This window comes from Pyrgilauda ruficollis, unplaced genomic scaffold (genome assembly GCF_017590135.1).
Source record: "Pyrgilauda ruficollis isolate IOZ18807 unplaced genomic scaffold, ASM1759013v1 scaffold53, whole genome shotgun sequence".
Lineage (NCBI taxonomy): Eukaryota > Metazoa > Chordata > Aves > Passeriformes > Passeridae > Pyrgilauda > Pyrgilauda ruficollis.
In genome coordinates, this window is record NW_024526933.1 from 2,116,913 (window position 1) to 2,134,680 (window position 17,768).

General features: G+C 38.4%; 1 protein-coding gene across 5 annotated transcripts in view; it reads right to left on the bottom strand.

Moving 5' to 3' along the window:
- The window catches only part of LOC121360698 (aminopeptidase O (putative)), a 184,104-nt gene that overhangs the window by 73,517 nt on the left and 92,819 nt on the right, over window positions 1-17,768 (bottom strand). For all 5 annotated transcript variants that reach the window (XR_005956244.1, XM_041480744.1, XM_041480743.1 and 2 more), the window contains 2 exons: window positions 3,711-3,773; window positions 3,016-3,099 (listed from right to left, as the gene is read on the bottom strand). Coding sequence is in view for 4 of the 5 variants with exons in the window: in XM_041480744.1 (XP_041336678.1) it covers window positions 3,016-3,099; window positions 3,711-3,773 (147 nt within the window). In the remaining variant the exon portion in view is untranslated. The remainder of the gene's footprint in view (window positions 1-3,015; window positions 3,100-3,710; window positions 3,774-17,768) is intronic.

A 17,768-nucleotide genomic window follows, 5' to 3' on the forward strand; every position in this document is an offset into this window, starting at 1 on the left:
GCAAAAGTATGAGAACCCACAGCTATTTGGCCAGAAGTCTCTCACTCATCGATTCTGTTCCACTGCTGTAATCTGCCGTGTGGATCCACACTGGAAAGCAGCACCACACCTTTCTATACAAGTGTCCCCACTGGTTCCTCTTGAGCATAGTTAACACTACAGCCACATAGCTTTATCCAGCACATGGTAATGTTTTATAAATATGTATAAATGTATGTAAAGTCAGTTCCTACAGACTTAACTGTTTAGAAGGCAACTTTTTTCAAGAAACAATTCCTAGGCAGTTGTCAGCAACCTTTCCTTCACCATTCTGTTTCGCTTATTCCATACAGTTATCTTTCTCTCCTAGATTATGTACCTGGACCCAGTTGCTTTGATTTGGTGGTGATTCAGTATAGCAAAATCATCCACCTTGTATTAGAAATAGGACTTGCTATCACAAAGAAGAAAAACAACAGAGGAAAATCGGACAGCACAGGCACATGAAACCCTAGAGGAAAATCCAACAGCACAGATGGAAGTTCAGAAGCTTAACATATAAAAAGCTAGTGCTTGTTTTGAAAGTTTAGAAGCCACATTTAATAAGCTGGTGCTTGTTTTGAAAGGATAAGCAAGATCAAAGCAAAGCTCAGTTTTCAAGGTGTAGCAAAATACATCAGTATCCTTATTTTAATCAGAGTTGTAATATGAGCTGCTATCAGCTCTCTGACTTCTCTGTTTATTATCGCTTGCTTTCTCACCTCCCTCTTCCCACTGAACTTATTTCTATTTCTCTGCTATTTTCAAGGTTGCCTTACTTATCCATTACATGCTTTTCTCTTTTTCTTGTTTATCTCTGAAGCTACTTTAAGTTCTGTATAATGTAATTTCTTCTATAAGCGGACACAACTAAAAATCAATCATTCTCATAGAAGAGTGGTTAGCACCACCTACACCGAGTAGGAATTGCAGTGGTAAGTCAGGGTTGGAAACTTAGTGCATCCAATTCTGAAACCAAATAATAAAGCTCAGCTACCACCAGGGAGGTCCCTCACTCTTTTTCTCCTGTACTCTTTTACCTGTAACTGTATTGGAAAAGTCACTATTGCAATGGCCAAACTTCTATGCTATGCAAACAATGCCAAACTCAGTGAATAGTCAGTGGTTTACTCTCAAATATAAGATTATTGTTACGCCTCCTCCTTACCATGTGGTTAATTAAGTACCTTGCAAATGCAGTGCTATGAATCTGCACTGGATCTCCATGAATTATTGATACTTACAGATATTAGAAGACAATGGTTATGCTTGCCTTTAATTTTAATTCATATGTCTACTTACAGACCTTGCTCTAGAATTAGTGTTTGAAAAAACAATGAGTATCTTATCTTAAGTTTACACATCAAGTTTTGCATTTCTCTCACTGCAAAGTACATGCTGAAGTTCTCTCTCACAAACTGGGGAACACTTGGAGAACAACATCCGCAACAGGAAAGGAGTTTTATCAGTGCAAAGGGATTTTGCACTAATTAAGCTTTCTCCTATAGAAAGAGATTAGGATTGGTATAACAGCATAAGGCACTTTTAAACCTACTGTTCAGGTGTAACAGAGGATCTACCTCTATCCTCTTTGAAATGTACCATTTAAAAACTGCTTCAAAATGCATGCAGTCTGGTTTGTACTAGTGTTATTTGTACCACCAATGCATTTTGCTCACAAATTCCCAAGGTAATACAATTTTTATCTTAAAAAAAATCTTCATCGTCTTAGCATAAAATGATTGTAAATACAAATGCTACATATACACACAAACACACACTGACATACAGAAATATAAAGAGAAATGGAATTACCTGGCGAAACCATTTATGCTATCTCCATCTATTTAGATCACACCATTCTAAAGCACAACACCACAGAACATCTTTCCTAAATCATTGACTCCAGTTACACAATAAAATGAATTAATCGTGAATTAAAGGATGCTACTTGGCAGTTTTTAGCTAATCATGGAGCTGGTAAATCATCCACTCACAACAATGCACTTCGTGGACATTTGTCATATACTTGCAATGCCCATACTAAGGCAACATATCGCAGGAGCTGGCAGTCATTCTATCAGGAGAATTTGGCTACAGAAACAGCAAGGATTCATTATGCATTTTAGAAGCACTGTCGAAACACCAAATCAACACACTACTATTTTAATGCTTTAAAGGTTACAAGAGCTTTTAAATACAATCATAAATTTGTTTTCAAAATCAAGACAAGCAAAAAACCCCACAGTTCTAATAATGCATTTGGAAGTGTATCTTTATTCACCTTTTTTTCCCTCAAGGCACAGAAAACAGCTATTTAGTATCAGCTAACTACTTACCTCTCTACATTGTAATTTAAATTGTCAACTTATTGAACAGGTCTTTTGCAATAGATTAATTAAAATTCACCGATTTAAAACCAGTTTTAATTCGGTTGTATTCAGGTTTTTAAATCCTCTGTAGTAATTTTTAAAATAATAATCACATTTTAATTAATTGAAATCTATACTACAGATGGATGATTTTCAAACTCACCCTCTGAATAAAGAGTCAACAACACAGTCCAAATATTTTGTTTCAACATGCACATCACATCTATTGCTGTCCCAAAATCTACCATGAAAACTGTCTCTCACCTACCAGTATCTGAAAATAGTGCTTCAGGTCTTGTCAAAACCTCTCAAGGGCTTTGTTTCTCTGCATCCTTGAAAAGCACCCTTCTCTCTTCCTTAGAAGAACATTACTTAGAATGTTTCAGTTAAATACAAATAGATGAAAATGCTGTCTCCTGAACACAGACATCTAAAAAGGTTATTAATTTCTTGCCACTGTAACTAAATAGTGTCTCTGAAACTTTATCTTGTAACATCCGTTTGCTACCTTCTTATTGAAGCCACTAAGTAACATCTCTACCAAGCTTAAGAAGGCATAATCAGGAAGCTATTTGGATCTTCCGCCCTTTGTCCCATTACACAAACTGACATCATGATTGCTTACCTGCTGGAAAACAACTTCATCCTGCTTCATTTTCTTTTTACTGCTTTTTCTGATCCTCCGGTTTGTCTGAATCCATTTTGTGACCTGGAGTTCAAAATCACGGTGCTTTTTAGGTAGAAGATGCAAACTGATTGTAGTTACTCAGCAATAAATATCTATAAAGATACTCGAGACAACTTTTTTCATTGGTTCACTGGAAAGAAGAAAGCACTTTTCCTCTCTAAAGTGATGTGGTCTGAGGTAATCTGGTTGTTACCTGTACATGATCAAAGTGTGAGGTGATGTTCATCTTAGAGCTTTTGGTTTAAGGGCTTTGCACAAAGTACATTTTGATGTCAGACCACGTTGCCAAATGGGAAGTTATAATTGCAATGTTAAAAACTCCTGGAGAAAACCTCTGCGCTTTATCCCTTACACCTTCTATTTCAAGTAAGAGATTTATTTCCAGCTACCCACTCGAATATTGGTCCAGACTACCAATGCCAAATTTGGATGGCATGGTTATTATTTAATAAATAGTAACATTTGATGGGGTTTTTTTCCCCATACTAGTATTTTTATTGTTAATACTAAAGCAATTATTTTTTAAAACAAAAGCGTGGTAGGGTGGGGATGCTGTGTAAGGTTGAAAACTCCAGGAGCAGATCTGCAAAAAGCGGGTGCAACATAACAGCTGTCAAAGGTTTCCTCCTCACCTCGCTGCTCACTTGCTGGACGAGATGACACTCCTTCCACGTCTCTCTCTCCTCCAGCAGGGGCTACAAGGGGGAGAAAGCGCACGGTGAGGCGGGATCGCCCGCGGAGGATCCGCGATGCGCTCCGCTCCCGGGGCCCCGCGGCGGCAGGCGGGGAAAAGCGAGGTCCGACTGCCGCCAGCCCCGGGAGCCGCGCCCGCTCCTTCCCGCCTCGTCCCGTTCCGTCCCACGCCATGCCCTGTTCCCGGGCTCGGCAGTGGCACACCGCAGCCCTCGCTAGGAAATGAAACACCTCCGCAGGGTCCCCCGCCCCCGCGCCCCGGCCCCCGGAGCCCCGCGGAGAGGAGGAGCCTGCCTTAAAGACGTCAGGGCCCGCCGGCTCCGGGGCAGCGCGCTGAGACAACCCCAGCGGGGCGGCCACGGGCCCGGCCCGGCCCGGCCCGGCCACACTCGCCCCGCCCCGCAGGTGCGGAGCCCGGCCCGGCCAGGTCCGGCCAGGTCCAGCCCGGCCCAACCCGGCCTGGCCACTGGCGGTGCTGTTGCCAACCCGCGCTCCCTCCAACAGCGTCGCCGACGGGACGGACATCCATAACATCCATGCTCGTCACGGTTTACAGCCTAATTATCAGCTATACGCTCTCTCTTCGAGACCCTTACTATGGAAGCCGCTTTCCTATGAACCCTCCTATAAACAAGCTCTGTCACAGGTCTTGACGGACAAAGGAATGATCTAGTGCAGGTAGTTCAAGAAAGCATCATCACCACTAACTATTTCAACGTTGGCCTTGGTACTTGCTGTCGCCTCCAGAACCTAACTACTAAACTACCGTGGAGGGTCTGAAATGCATGTTAAAAGCAAGATCCAAAGCAGCTTTGTAGGTATACTGCACCACAGCAAGCCCTTTATCGAGGCCTTGGCTAAAGGCTTTATTTATTCAATAAGATACCTTGAGCAGGTAATTAAATTTAGGCATAGGACTTCAGGTTTTCTTGCACCCTCAGAGGAGGATATTCAAACTCCAGCATGTTGGGAGATACTTATGTCAACCATGCAAAGTCCAAATTATAAATCCTAAATCAGGATTTTATCAAGTGCTTTTTTGTTTACATTTTAAAAACATGAGGCAGTGAAGGATAGAGTGGCTAATACTTGTTATAGTTAAAATGATATTACAAATGTCAGTATTTTAAAAATTATTGATAACCTTTTGAAAATTATTTATACTCATACTATATATTGCTATAATCTCTGAAACCTTTAAAAGGAAATCTGTGCTCTAGCAAAAGAATAAGGCACATTAAAGCATGTGTGTAAGCAAACCCTCAATATGTAGAATTAGATGTACTTTGTAAACAGATAAGTAAATAAAGGTAGATCCAATAAGTGTGCATTAAATCTTGAGAGTATCCTCTTATCATCTGGAAAAGAATCTCTCCTAGCCTTCTGTTTTACTGCCACAATATCCTTCTTTCAAGATCAAAAGCTTTAGATCAAAGCCGAGACCAAACTCAATGCTTTAAATAGAAGTAACTTCACTATGAAGCATTAAACAAAGACGAACTTTTTAACAGAGATATCACAATAGAAAATCTTACTGTAGTTTTTTATTTCACACTTACAACAGGTCTACTTGAAACAAGTATAAACAACATGTTTTTATTTTGTAAAGCCACAACAGATTTTTCTACTAAATGGTAATTCTGAAAGTACCTACAAATTGACTCTTGAACTGAGTGTATTTAAATGAAGAAAGAAGAACAGAACATAGTTCAAAGGTAGTGAACAAAAAAATATGTTAATGGCAAACACAAATTAATGCAACTGCTTAAACAGTATTTCCTTGGATCAGTTAACAGATTAGACTATGCATTCCCACAGAAGTAGTTATAGGAAACACTGGACCATAGAAACAACGAAACATATTTATACTTTAAGTCCTTTAAAGAATTGCACTTCCTTTCCTGTCAAATGTTTTGAGAAAACTAGGGGGAAAAAAACAAGAGACATTGATTTTCTGACCTGAAGATCCTGAGGCTGATTTGGGATGAAAATCCACAAACACACAAACATACTGTGTGTTCAAACTCAGAGAAGGCTCCTGTTTTCTTGTTAGTAGTTGCATAGCAGTGAAGGAAGTTCAAGAAGAATTGTTACTGACTTTTTATGGTAATGTACCTTGTGGAGCTTACATCTGGGGTTCCCTGGTGCTGATCACTGTGCACATCTTAACTTGAACATTCACCTACAGGATGATAGCACTGCAGTGTAAGAGCCAACTTACCCATACAGATAGCCTGCAGAAAACAAAAAGCAGTGGCAAAAATAGGGTGGGCCTAACAAGTGATGGTCACAGCACACTGGCAGTGTCTCTTATCAGTCAGCTCTTATCTCTGCTTATTGATATGTCAATAAGATTTAGTTCATAACCAGAGCAGGAACTTTTGCTGGGAGGCGAAGAGAGCAGGGAAGAGGGAGAGGAGTAAGAGGAAAAGAAAAGAGGAACAGCAAAAGAAGAGGGAACAAGGCAAAGAAAAGGATGGGAGGAAAGATGTTTTAAGAACATTTTGTCTCCCACTGTATTCATCCATACTTGAAAAGCTTACTTACACCAGATAAAAGGGTGACGTCACACCCAATTTAAAATGGGAATGACTGCATTACCTTCCATCAACAGTCCTATCTGCTGTCCACATGACACTGGCAGTCATACTTGAATCACTTCACAATAGAAATTTAGAGATTACTCCGTCCTGCATGTCCTTCTTGGGAAGACTGTCTTTCAGAGACTGCTAATAGTTCTGTCCTATACAACAGATACGATGGGGAGCAAGCAGTTATACATGTCAAAACATGTCAGGATCCCTCACTCTTGCAGCAGCAGGATTAAATATAACTGAATTTTGAAATTATGGGGGAGGAGGTAACACTTTCTACCAACTGGGTGAATACAGACCAAATATCCTGGACTTAGGCAATGATTTACACCAGCTCTTACTCAAGTCAGACCAGATCCCAAGGGTACAATGAACATGCAGAATCATACATAGCCTAGAAAACAAGAGAATATTTTTGCAGCAAACCCTCTTGCATTTCACATTGAAACAAACTGTTTTTAAATTGTTCTGACTGTGATGGCTACTAATGGTATTTCATAACTCAGTGAAAAACTATAATCATGAACTTTTCCTTTACATAGGTTGCCTGTAACTTCAACACAGATGCTACTCTTATGCAAAAACAACAAGTACTGATAAACTAAGAAGCTAGTTTTATCTAAGGTGAACATTGAATCAATACCATTTTGTTGGCTTTCCAACAGTCCTCAGATACTGGAAGGCAAAAAGAAAAAATGGAAAATGCAGGAATAAAAATCTTTACTGTAAGAAGAGCTTCAGAAGAGCTCCTGAAAAGTAGAGGAAATTGACAACTAGTGCAGTCAGGTAATTTTCCAGCCTCTCATTTCTAGAATCTCAATTACTGAATTTTACATACAGTTTACAAATACAACCTCGACATTTGTATATTCAGATCTACATGGACACCAGCAACTACACAGAGAAGTCATTTTCTCCTACAAGATATAGCTAACTTCACCAGTACATAAATTGCAGTTTTGTACCTTTCTACACATTCCCATTGAACAGAAAACAAAATACAGACTCTCCCCACCAGTTTCATTCTACCATACTAGAATGACACAGACTACTTTCTCAGACATCAGAAAAAGATAATTTAAAGGAAAGTAAAAATGATTATTTCTAGGGGGGAAAAAAAGGTACAGTAGTTTAAATTAGAAAATTAGCTTACTTGTAAACTAAGAATACAATGTGTTCTCAGAATAATCTGTGTGACCTGAAAATTGTTTCAGCAGGAAAAATGTGGCTTCTAATCTTTTGTCAAAAAAGAAAATGGAAATACAGAAAAGTATTTTATCCAGTAACTCATGAAATGATTAAGTATTGCTTGAAACATTTGACTGGGAAACAATTGCAAGGATTTTAAAACACTACTGCTACCAGGACTTTGCAGAGAGACTAAGGAGGCCGTGGGCTACATCTGAAAATGACAAGATGGCTGGTGCATCCACATTGCAAGAGTATCAGCAGCACATAAAAATTACTGAAAAAGAAATCCAGCCCAGAATGTGCTCCTGTTAGAACAGCAAGTTCTCCAATTGAATTTGTGCATTCTTCATGCATACAGCTTTATCCACTGAAATGAAAAATCAAGTTTTTCTGACATTATCCATTTTTTAGGAAAGATGCTAATTTATATTGATATCATAAATCTCAATGTTGTAATTCCTTTGAGAATTGCTGTGCTGGTATAAACACACTCTTTCCAGATCAGCATGGTGTGTCTGGTATTTTTCAATGTAACATCCCTCCAGAGAAATTCTGTTCAAGTCAAACTTGCTCCTCCTGAAGCTATCTCTGCCTCTAAGAGACAAAAACCTGTTGAAACAATAACTTAGAGGATGTACTTTCAGTACACTGCAACATGATTTCATATATCATGGCAGGAATATTTTTTAAAGTGGTTATGCAAATATTTCCTTCATGTACACATTGGCAACTCTGCTTTGTGAAGAAAGTTCCTAGATACAGATGAGTGATTGTAACCATCTATTCAGTTGCACAATCAGATTCATAATCTGATAAAGAAAATATCTCTGACCACATGACCACGGGATCTCTAAATAATAAGCATATTACTTGTTACTAAATAATCTTATATAACATGTAAGAGAAATAATTCATGTATCAGATTATATTATCTAGAATATGTTAATTTTTTCAGGGTGTGCTAAAATGCTCTTTTTTTTTTTAATTCCCCTCCTGATTTCACCAGGTGATCTCACTACTCTGCAGGTGTCTCAAGCAAGTTAGAGAGGCAACGTCCCATGCCTCACTTGTATGGGAACACAGTCTCTGCTATTGGCAGCAAACACCTCCCACCTCAAGAGAGAATACACACCTGTGTGTATATGAGAAAACCTGTGGTTTTACCTGAATTACCTCAGAGAGGACATGAGGAAGTGGGATGGAAAACCCACCTCTGCACTAGTAGCACAGGTATGAGCTGAAAGAAAGAACAGGTAGCACAGGAAGTTCTTGAAGGATAAATGCCACTCTAGTTTCCAATGGGCAAGTCCTCCCTCAGACAGAATAGAAGGGCTGGTGGTGTTTCTGGTCCTCTTGAAGGGACCTCGAAGACATCTAGGATGGATAGAACCCACAATTATGGACTAAATTAACTCAGTAGACAACTTGGAAGGATGGGCGTTGAGTACGGAAATTATACTTGTGCTTGTGTGTATGTATATTGTTCGAAGGTGTAGGATCTGGGTGTGATATAAATTGTAAAGAATAATGGGTGGATAATGTCCTAGTTTCAGCCAAGAGTTAATTTTTTGCAGTAGCTGGGAGAGTGTGTGGCTAAGGCCCAGATGACAGAACCTCACTTTTTTGTTGAATTTCTTGTTGAAAAAATAAAATAGACCTTCCAAAGGTATTGAAATTTGAGTTTTAGTCATCCATTGAAGTAGTCAAAAATACATCTGACAGCTTTACTAATGAAATATATTCAAAACAAAAGTTCTCTAGCCCTCTGGCCATGATATACTGCTTACCCAAATGTTAAGGACAATTAAGCATAAACTGAACCATGACATACTAGCTCTGTCAGCCAACAGACTTTTCCAACCTTTCTCCAGACATTCTAGTTTCACCATTTAAATTCCTCTTTGACCTTAGAAGGGAGTGGACACAATAGATAAAGCATTCCTTCTTTATGGAGATGGAATAAGTTTTAGAAAAATCATCAGTTTTTCATGATTAAAGAGAAGGTGATCAATATCTCTTCTTAAGTCTGATTCTAAAGCATGGCTAAGTCAAAATGAGATAAAGAAGGTACTGTAAATGGGGAAGTATCTCAACATTGCTCCTACTGACTTGTGTGGAAGACAATGAACTGATGGAGATGGAATGAAGACTGTTACACTAACTTAGTTACCATCTGCTCTCAAGAAGTATTCAGTAGCTCAGCATTCCTGCAGAGTGTCTGAAAAAAAGCATAGGGCTCAAAAGTAAGAACTTCCATCCTCAAGTCTAGCCAGCTAGAAATACAGAAATGCAACAGCATTTGAATGCTCAGGATCACTTTGATTTTCTGACTGAATCCCTACAAATGAATGCACAGGTGACAGTTTTTAGGTCAGCACACAGAGGGCTGCATGGATTTCACATACAGAGTTTGTGTTGCAATACATCTTCCCCTCGTATTCACTTCTACCAGTCACAAACAAGGTTTTTTAAAAGCCTAGGGAAAATTTCTAGGAAGTAAAATGTGTGCTCTTTTAAAAATCATAGACCACTCTAGAGGTTATATAGCAACTTGCTCCTGTCACATAAGATTTTTACCTCAGTTTCAGGCCCAATTCTTTATCTTTCTGAACTAAAAAGATCCCAGATATTGTTTCCTAGAGTAGCATTTCACTTCTTGTTATTTCATAGCCTGGTTCCAATTCACTAAAATTACTTATAAGGAACTTGAAGCTGGAGAGGTTTCAGATATCTCAAAAGTGACTTGCCTAATTATACAATAATATAGAAAAATCTTCTGGCAAGGTAGCATGAAAAATATTTAAAACCTTTATGGTTTGTTTCCATTGAGTAAAGAAAACAATGAACAAGCTAAAAATTAATTGGTGCTAGCTTCTGTGCTTTTCTTTGGATGTTTTTACAAGCAGTAATTAAAGCCTATGTTTATTGCTATGCAAGCCCAGCTGTATCCTTATTAGGCAAGTCTAAGTTCAATATTTCTGTGTAAATGAGTGCCTGTCTTCCCTCTGTTTGCTATGTTTCCTACCTCCTGTGTACGTAGGTGGGAGAGTGGGAGCTTGGGAATGTGAACTTGGTCCAGCATTGATCAGTCAGGCAGCAAACTGTTATTGTTTTTTAGATACCAAACATAACTCCTTTCTAGAATGGATAAGCTCAGTCATTCTGCACATAACAGAGCTTTTGTGTTCAGCAGTGCAGTTAATAGGAAAAGGGAATGAAAATGACTGCTTGAGATTTATTAAACTTAAGAGAGATTCTAATGAACAAACACATGGAATCCAGTCCACTATTATTTCAGAAATTGAACATTTGTTTCAAATGTACTTCAACTTCTTGAACTTGTGCAGATTTACTACACCACTACAAGTACTTTGCCTCTGAGCTGCATGACACTGAAAGGTAGTGTGAAGAATAACAGGACACTTGTGAAAATCTAGCTTGTAACTGGAGAGACACGCCAGGTTTTCAGTAGGTCATTAAACTAAAATTAGTAAAGCATCTTTCTCATCCTTAATGGAGACTCAGAGTTCCAGCTGAGAATCTCAAAAGCATTATTTTCTTAATTATTCAATTAACGGAGACTCCTAAAACTGTTTAAAACTTCACTTTTAGAAATTAGAACAACAGAGGCACTAAAATGTTTTGGCCAATACTTTCAAATCTAAATTTTAAAAATTACTATCCTACATTCAGCCTAGACACACAAGTTACTCAGTGCTACGTGAGCATCTCACCTGAGGCAGCATGTTACCCAGTTTTAGAATGTGATCACACAATACTGTCTAACAATGCTACTTGGATCTTGAATGTCTTTGGTTTTCTCTAAATCAGCAATCATAAGCAATGCAGAAGAAACCTATATCAAAACTTCTAAAGTTATAACAAGACTAAAACATGCCCGAACTTGAAGAGCTCTGTAATAAATTTGGGTCTTTAATGACCTTTAGTGATATATTTTTTTTATATAAGTGGTTTTCTTGAACTTTTTGAACTATTCTAGAAACTAAAATACAGATCTGTTGTGTCTCATTTAGCATATCTTAGGGGCAATTTATAGGAATGGCTGAGTAAATTACAAAGCCATTTTATGCCAATGACTTTCTTTAGATCAACACAGAATCCATCTAAATAATAACTGACCTTAGAACTTATTTGATAGCTTGTTACAAACAAAATACCAAATTGTCTGAATACATGATCTATCTAGAAGAACTTTCAGGTGGATAGTCTCTACCTAAAGCATTTTTCCAAGAGTCAAGAACATAAAGTCTCTCTTGATTTGTTTATCTTCATGATTCATATGACTTTCATGCATGCTGTAGTACCATACACATTGTTTGATTGCATTTTTATATTTTCGTAAATCCCTTCTTCTAAGAAAATGAGATACAATGTTGTCAGTACAACTAATAATTTCAGAAATACCTCAGCATTTGTGATTCATATTCAAAAACTTTTTTACTGTGCTTGTTATCATTATAGAAGACATTAAATAATTTATATTGTTGACCTATACTCAATTGCATTTTTAAGAACTTTAGAAAGATCATTTCATCTTCCAATCTGCAACCTTGCTAGCTTAAAAAAAAAAAAAAAAAAAGAAAAACAAACAAACCAATTTTCTTGAGGGGAAGTGCCTATTATTCAAAGTGTGATTTCCATGTACAAGAATAAGCACACATCTTAAGGCAGCTGCTATGCTTTCTTCAAATTATTTCTCAAATAGAATTCAACCATCCATTGAATCAGTTATATTTTCTGCACTCATAGTAAAATACACACAAAAATCTCTATCTTCAGAAAAAAAAACTAACCAAGGAGTATGCCTCAAACTTCAGTATTTAAACAGCAACATTTTGTTCTTGGGACCAATATTTAACACCAGTTTTGAAACTAATCTGACAGATTAATTACTCTTTACTCTACTGAATAAAATTATACCCCTTTCCTGTTTTTTCTCCAAATTATTTATGTTTGAATGAGATTTTTGTACTTAACAGATCATTCTCACTGCTAATACTTACTAATTTACTATATCTCAACAAAAAATGTGCATTTCACTTGTGTACTTGGCTCCAATGTTGCCATCTACCAATATTTAGTTATTAAGTACATCCAGAAAAATAATTGCAAGATAAGGCATAACTAACAATAACAAGAAATAGCAAGTGTTAACAACCCATAGCTTTAACTTACATTCTGATCCAATAAGAATGATATTAATGCAAGAAAAATGTTCAGGTACCCTCTGTAAAACCTGGATGAATGCATGCTAAAGATAATTCAAGAGTTTAGCAAGACCATTCTTTTAAAAAATATTTCTGTGTGGTTGGTTTGTTAGTTATTGACCATAACTGTTAACCTGCAAAGCATTTGCCTGTAGAGCTATCCTTTCACCTGTACTTTTGTCTTTGTAAAAGAAAACAGGAAATCGATAGAGCTTATAACTGGGGCAAAAGCCAGGGCCCTTCTTAAAAACATGTTGCTTTAGCAGAAATCTTTTCAAGTACTTGAACTGCTGCTGTAGCATCCTCCTAAAATTTATAAAACCACAGAAGTACTCTACTTGCATTGATTCAGAACCCTTCAAAAATTACATATCAGTTCAAATTTTTAAATAGTTTTGCTATGAGTTTCCTTTACAATCCATTTCTTCTTCAAATAGGACACTCATGGAATCACAGAATGGTGTGGATTGAAAGGGACCTTAAAGACGATATAGTCCTAACTCACCTGCCATGAGTAGGGGCACATTCCACTGGACCAGGCTGCTCAAATCCAAGAGTTAACCATTTACAAACAAAACCAGAAATACTATTAATAAATTAATATTCACCACCAGAAGATCTCTTTTGACTGTGTATTTCCAGACATGGTGATGATTTACAAATAAGTCCGTTAGTATATGGACATTAAACTACAGTCACAAAAAGCAGTGCAGATAGGAGAAAAGAACTGGCAAAAAAATAAATGGCAAAATTTTTACTGCTGTAACTGCTGGAAGCTGTACTCCAGTGTTCATTCAAGATTAGAAAACATGGCATAGTAGTCTCACAAGATACACTAAGAGTTGTACATACTCTGAAATACCTGTTGGCAATTCCAGCCTTAATCAGGAAATACTGTTTAAGGTGGAACAGTAGATGAGAATTAAACTTTAATGGGAGAATAAAATAACAAAAAGGACTAGGAGAAGGATACAGCAGTGCCTCTTTCAATTTTTTGTAATTGTGAGGTGATGTTTGGGGTGTTTATCCTAAAGCTGGAAGCTATTTGATCACATGACATAAGGAGAACCATGCCTAAGCAACCTGATTGCTTTCTGTGATGGGACAACTACCTAGATGGATGAGGGAAGAGAAGTGGATGTTGTCTACCTGACTTCAGCAAGGCTTTAGACACCATTGGCCGTAACAATCTCACCAGAAAGCTCAGGAAGTACAGACTACATGAGTGGGCAGTGAGGTGGACTGAGAACTGGCTGAATGGCAGATCCTAGAGGGCTGTGTTTGTTGTCACAGAGTCTAGTTGGGACCCTGTCACTAGGGGTGCCCCTCAAGGGTCAATACTGGGCCCAGTGCTGTTCAACTTGTTCAGCAGTGACTCAGACAAGGGCTGAGATGCCCTCAGCAGGTCACTGACTGCACAAAGCTGTGAACAGTGGCCAATACCCCAGAGTGCTGTGCAACCCTTTGAAAGGGCCTCAACAGGGTGGGGAGATGGGCACAGACGAACCTTCTGGTACTCAGTAAAGGCAAATTCAGGGTTTGCAAATTCAAGTGTTACTCCACCTGGGGCGAAAAAACACCTGATGATCAACCTGCTGGACAGCAGCTCTGTGGAGAAGGACCTGGGGGTCCTGGACAAGTTGTCCATGAGCCAGCAGTGTGTCCTGCTGGCCGTGAAGACAAATGCTGTCCTGGGCTGCATTAGTAAGAACATTGCCAGAAGGTCAGGCAAGGTGATCCTGCCCCTCCAGTCAGCCAGGTGAGGCACATCTGGAGTGCTGTGTCCAGTTCTGGGCTCCTCAAGGCAAAAGAGGCATGGAGGTCCTGGAGGGTGTCCAGAGGAAGACTAAGGAAGTGGGTAGGGAACTGGAACGTCTCACTTATGAGGAAAGGTTGAGAAAGCTGGGCCTATTCAGCCTCGAGAAAAGATGACTGAGAGGGGGACCTCATCAATGCCTGTGAGTATCTGAAGGGAGGGTGCCAGAAGGATGGATCCAGGTCTCCTTGGTGGTGCTGAGCAATAGCAGAGGAGGCAATAGGCAGAAACTGATGCACAGGAAGTTCCACCTGGACACATGGAAGAAATTTACTGTGTGGGTGACCAACCACTGGAACAGGCTGCCCAGAAAGGTTGTGGAGTGTCCCTCACTGGAAATATTAAAGAACTGCCTGGATGCAATCCTGTGGAATGTGCTCTAGGATGACCCTGCTTGATGACCTTCATTGACCCTGCTTGATGACCTTCCTTGAGTAGAGACGTTGGACCAGATGACCCCCTGTGGTCCCTTTCAACCTGATTCATTATGTGATACTGAGACTTGTACATTTCAGTGTAGGATATATTGGAAACTAAAAATCATGAAGGAGGAGGCCAACCACTCTTCTTTCTTTTTTCCCCCTTGCTTGTTTTTTTGAAGTGGAGAGTGAATGTGGAGAAGATGATTTTCATTATACAAGATACCAACTGAAATACAAAGGCAAGAAAGAATCAATATTGGAAATTTACCAGTAAACAATAGCATGTGCCACTTCAAAAGCAGAAGAAAAAATGATTTAAACTGGAATGAATTAAATACATCTAGAAGTTCATGCAATGCAGAGACCACCTAATGTTTATTGATCTACTTGTAAAACAGTGTACAACAGAGTTCAAAAAGGGAGAAAGACTTAAAGCTTACTTTAAAAAGGTTGATTACCTAAGGTAGAATAAAAAAAACAAGTAACTGGGCAATATTAGACAAAGACAAGTTTGTGCAGAGCTGAGAAAATCTTCCTAAAGAGGCATATAGCCTTTTAGCCTTAAATTCTAATTAAACACTGCACATATTGAGAGAAACAATAGAATTGTACTTAGGAAAACAAATCATCATGAGCAGGTATGAAGTGGACTACACTGGTTTCAGAGGTGTTTTCCAGTTGTAAAGCTATTTGATTCATCTGATTCCACTCCTTACCAGCTTAACTCATTGTCTAAAGATGGTGGTATTAACTCACTACTATTTGCACAGGATGAAAAGTTGCTATAATCCCCCAGTGAGTCACTGCTGAGACAGAAGCACATACTGAAAGTTCCATAATTTGATAAAAGGTATTTTCAACCATGCAATATGCTTCATGCTTCACCATATTTAACACCACCATGATGCATGGTGGTGTTAAGAAAAAACCCTTAAGAAAGCTTGTATTTGAGAACTGCTTCCTTTTCATCTTTTATATTCCTTATTGTTTTGCATGTGAGAAAACCCTGCTCAGCAAGCCTGAAACCAACCATTGTGCAGTGGCACTCTTCCGTGTAAGAAAGAATTGGCCAGGTTATAACCACACTTTCTTTTTCATAACATTAATCTTTAATGCTTTAGAAAATAACAAATTGAAAAGGTTAGGTAGTATGCAGAATTATTTTTTCACGGCAGCAAGCCAAATTCCGATTTTATTTATTTGTATGACCCCCTTACATCTACTTATTCTTGATTACTGCTGGTATATACCTGAACCTGGAAACTAGCCCAGTATTTAGAAAAGAAAAGATAATGTTTCCAAGAATGAAACAGGAATAGAAACTGACAAATATTAAAGTTTCAATAGCTTTAAGCTGCAAGTATAAAGACGCATATATACAGCTATATCTGTATCATCTATATCAATAAATCTGCCGTTCCCTGGGCAGAGTTGGAGAGTCTGGAATGGCAAATGTAACAAAGCACAAGTAAAGGAGTAGAGGATCTTCAGTTAGACAGATGACATGACTTATGACCCTAAAGACTACAAACTGTAAAGAATATAGTATACCTGTACTGCAAAGAAGACAGTAAAATTGCTTCAGCATTCTGGGTAGTGTAAAGTATTTACCCTTATGTGTTTTTTGCATACTTTTGTGTACCCCTACAGTTCCTTAAGCTAGACATTGTTGTGAAGATAGTCAACTAAGGAGTGGGCTAAGAACTCTGGTTTTAAGTGACCCTTTCGTTACTGAATTTTGAAGAGTACCAGTTGCATACAGGGGATAGATTTGAATATAAACACAGAAGAGAATTTTTGAAATCATCTTGATAACTACTGCTATAAATGTACCACTTGGGGTGAATTTTCTTTATACTTAGTGAATGACATGAATTTCCTGTCCAAAATCCATGAAAACATGGAAATAAAAACACAGAAATACTACAGCAAATACAAAAATTCTTGTATGAGAGAGATATAAAACAATCATATTGGGACTTAAGTACAGCAATGATGCACATTTCCCAATTCCATTACAAAGTATAGTCTCTCCAGTAAGGAGGTTTCCTATGCAAATGCAGTTAAGTCTTAGTATTTGTAATTGAAAAAGTCAAGTACTTGCTCATAGTAGGGGCTGCAGTATTAAAAGCGTTGCGCTATATGACTCCAGAGCCAGTATAGCAAGGGTTATAAGCAGAAGGGTGTTGGATCTTGTGTGTAGGGTGCAGGATGCTGCTTCTATGCCTTTGGGATATCTTTGAAGCAGACATCCAACAGCTGCTTTTCATTTCCTTCAGTACTAAAAGAAGGTAGTCAGTTGTAGTGGGTACTTTGTACCTCATCCTGCTCACACTGACTGACTCTGTCGTGTGACTGTGCCCAAAGGAGCTGACAGAAACCTTCCTGTGAACACACCCTAGTACAGTCACCTAGTAAACCATGAGAGAGACTAAATTCTGTGCCATTCCTGGACTGCTATTTATAACGCTGTTTATCTGTAGTTCATATGCATGTAATGTATAATGTAGTTTATCTGCATGTAAGTTGTGTTCTTATGTGCCTTCATACAGATTAACCAAATTTGCCAGGTTCTTAGTCTGCTGAAATAATCTAAATACTTTTAAAGGTCCTGTAAACCACACAAGTAGATCTACAGTATTTACAGTTCTGTAATCAGTAATTATAGTCATACCTACACTATAGCTACTAACATTGAGAACTACTAAGCAACCTCTAAAGTCTGAATTTCAGGAGTAAAGGCACC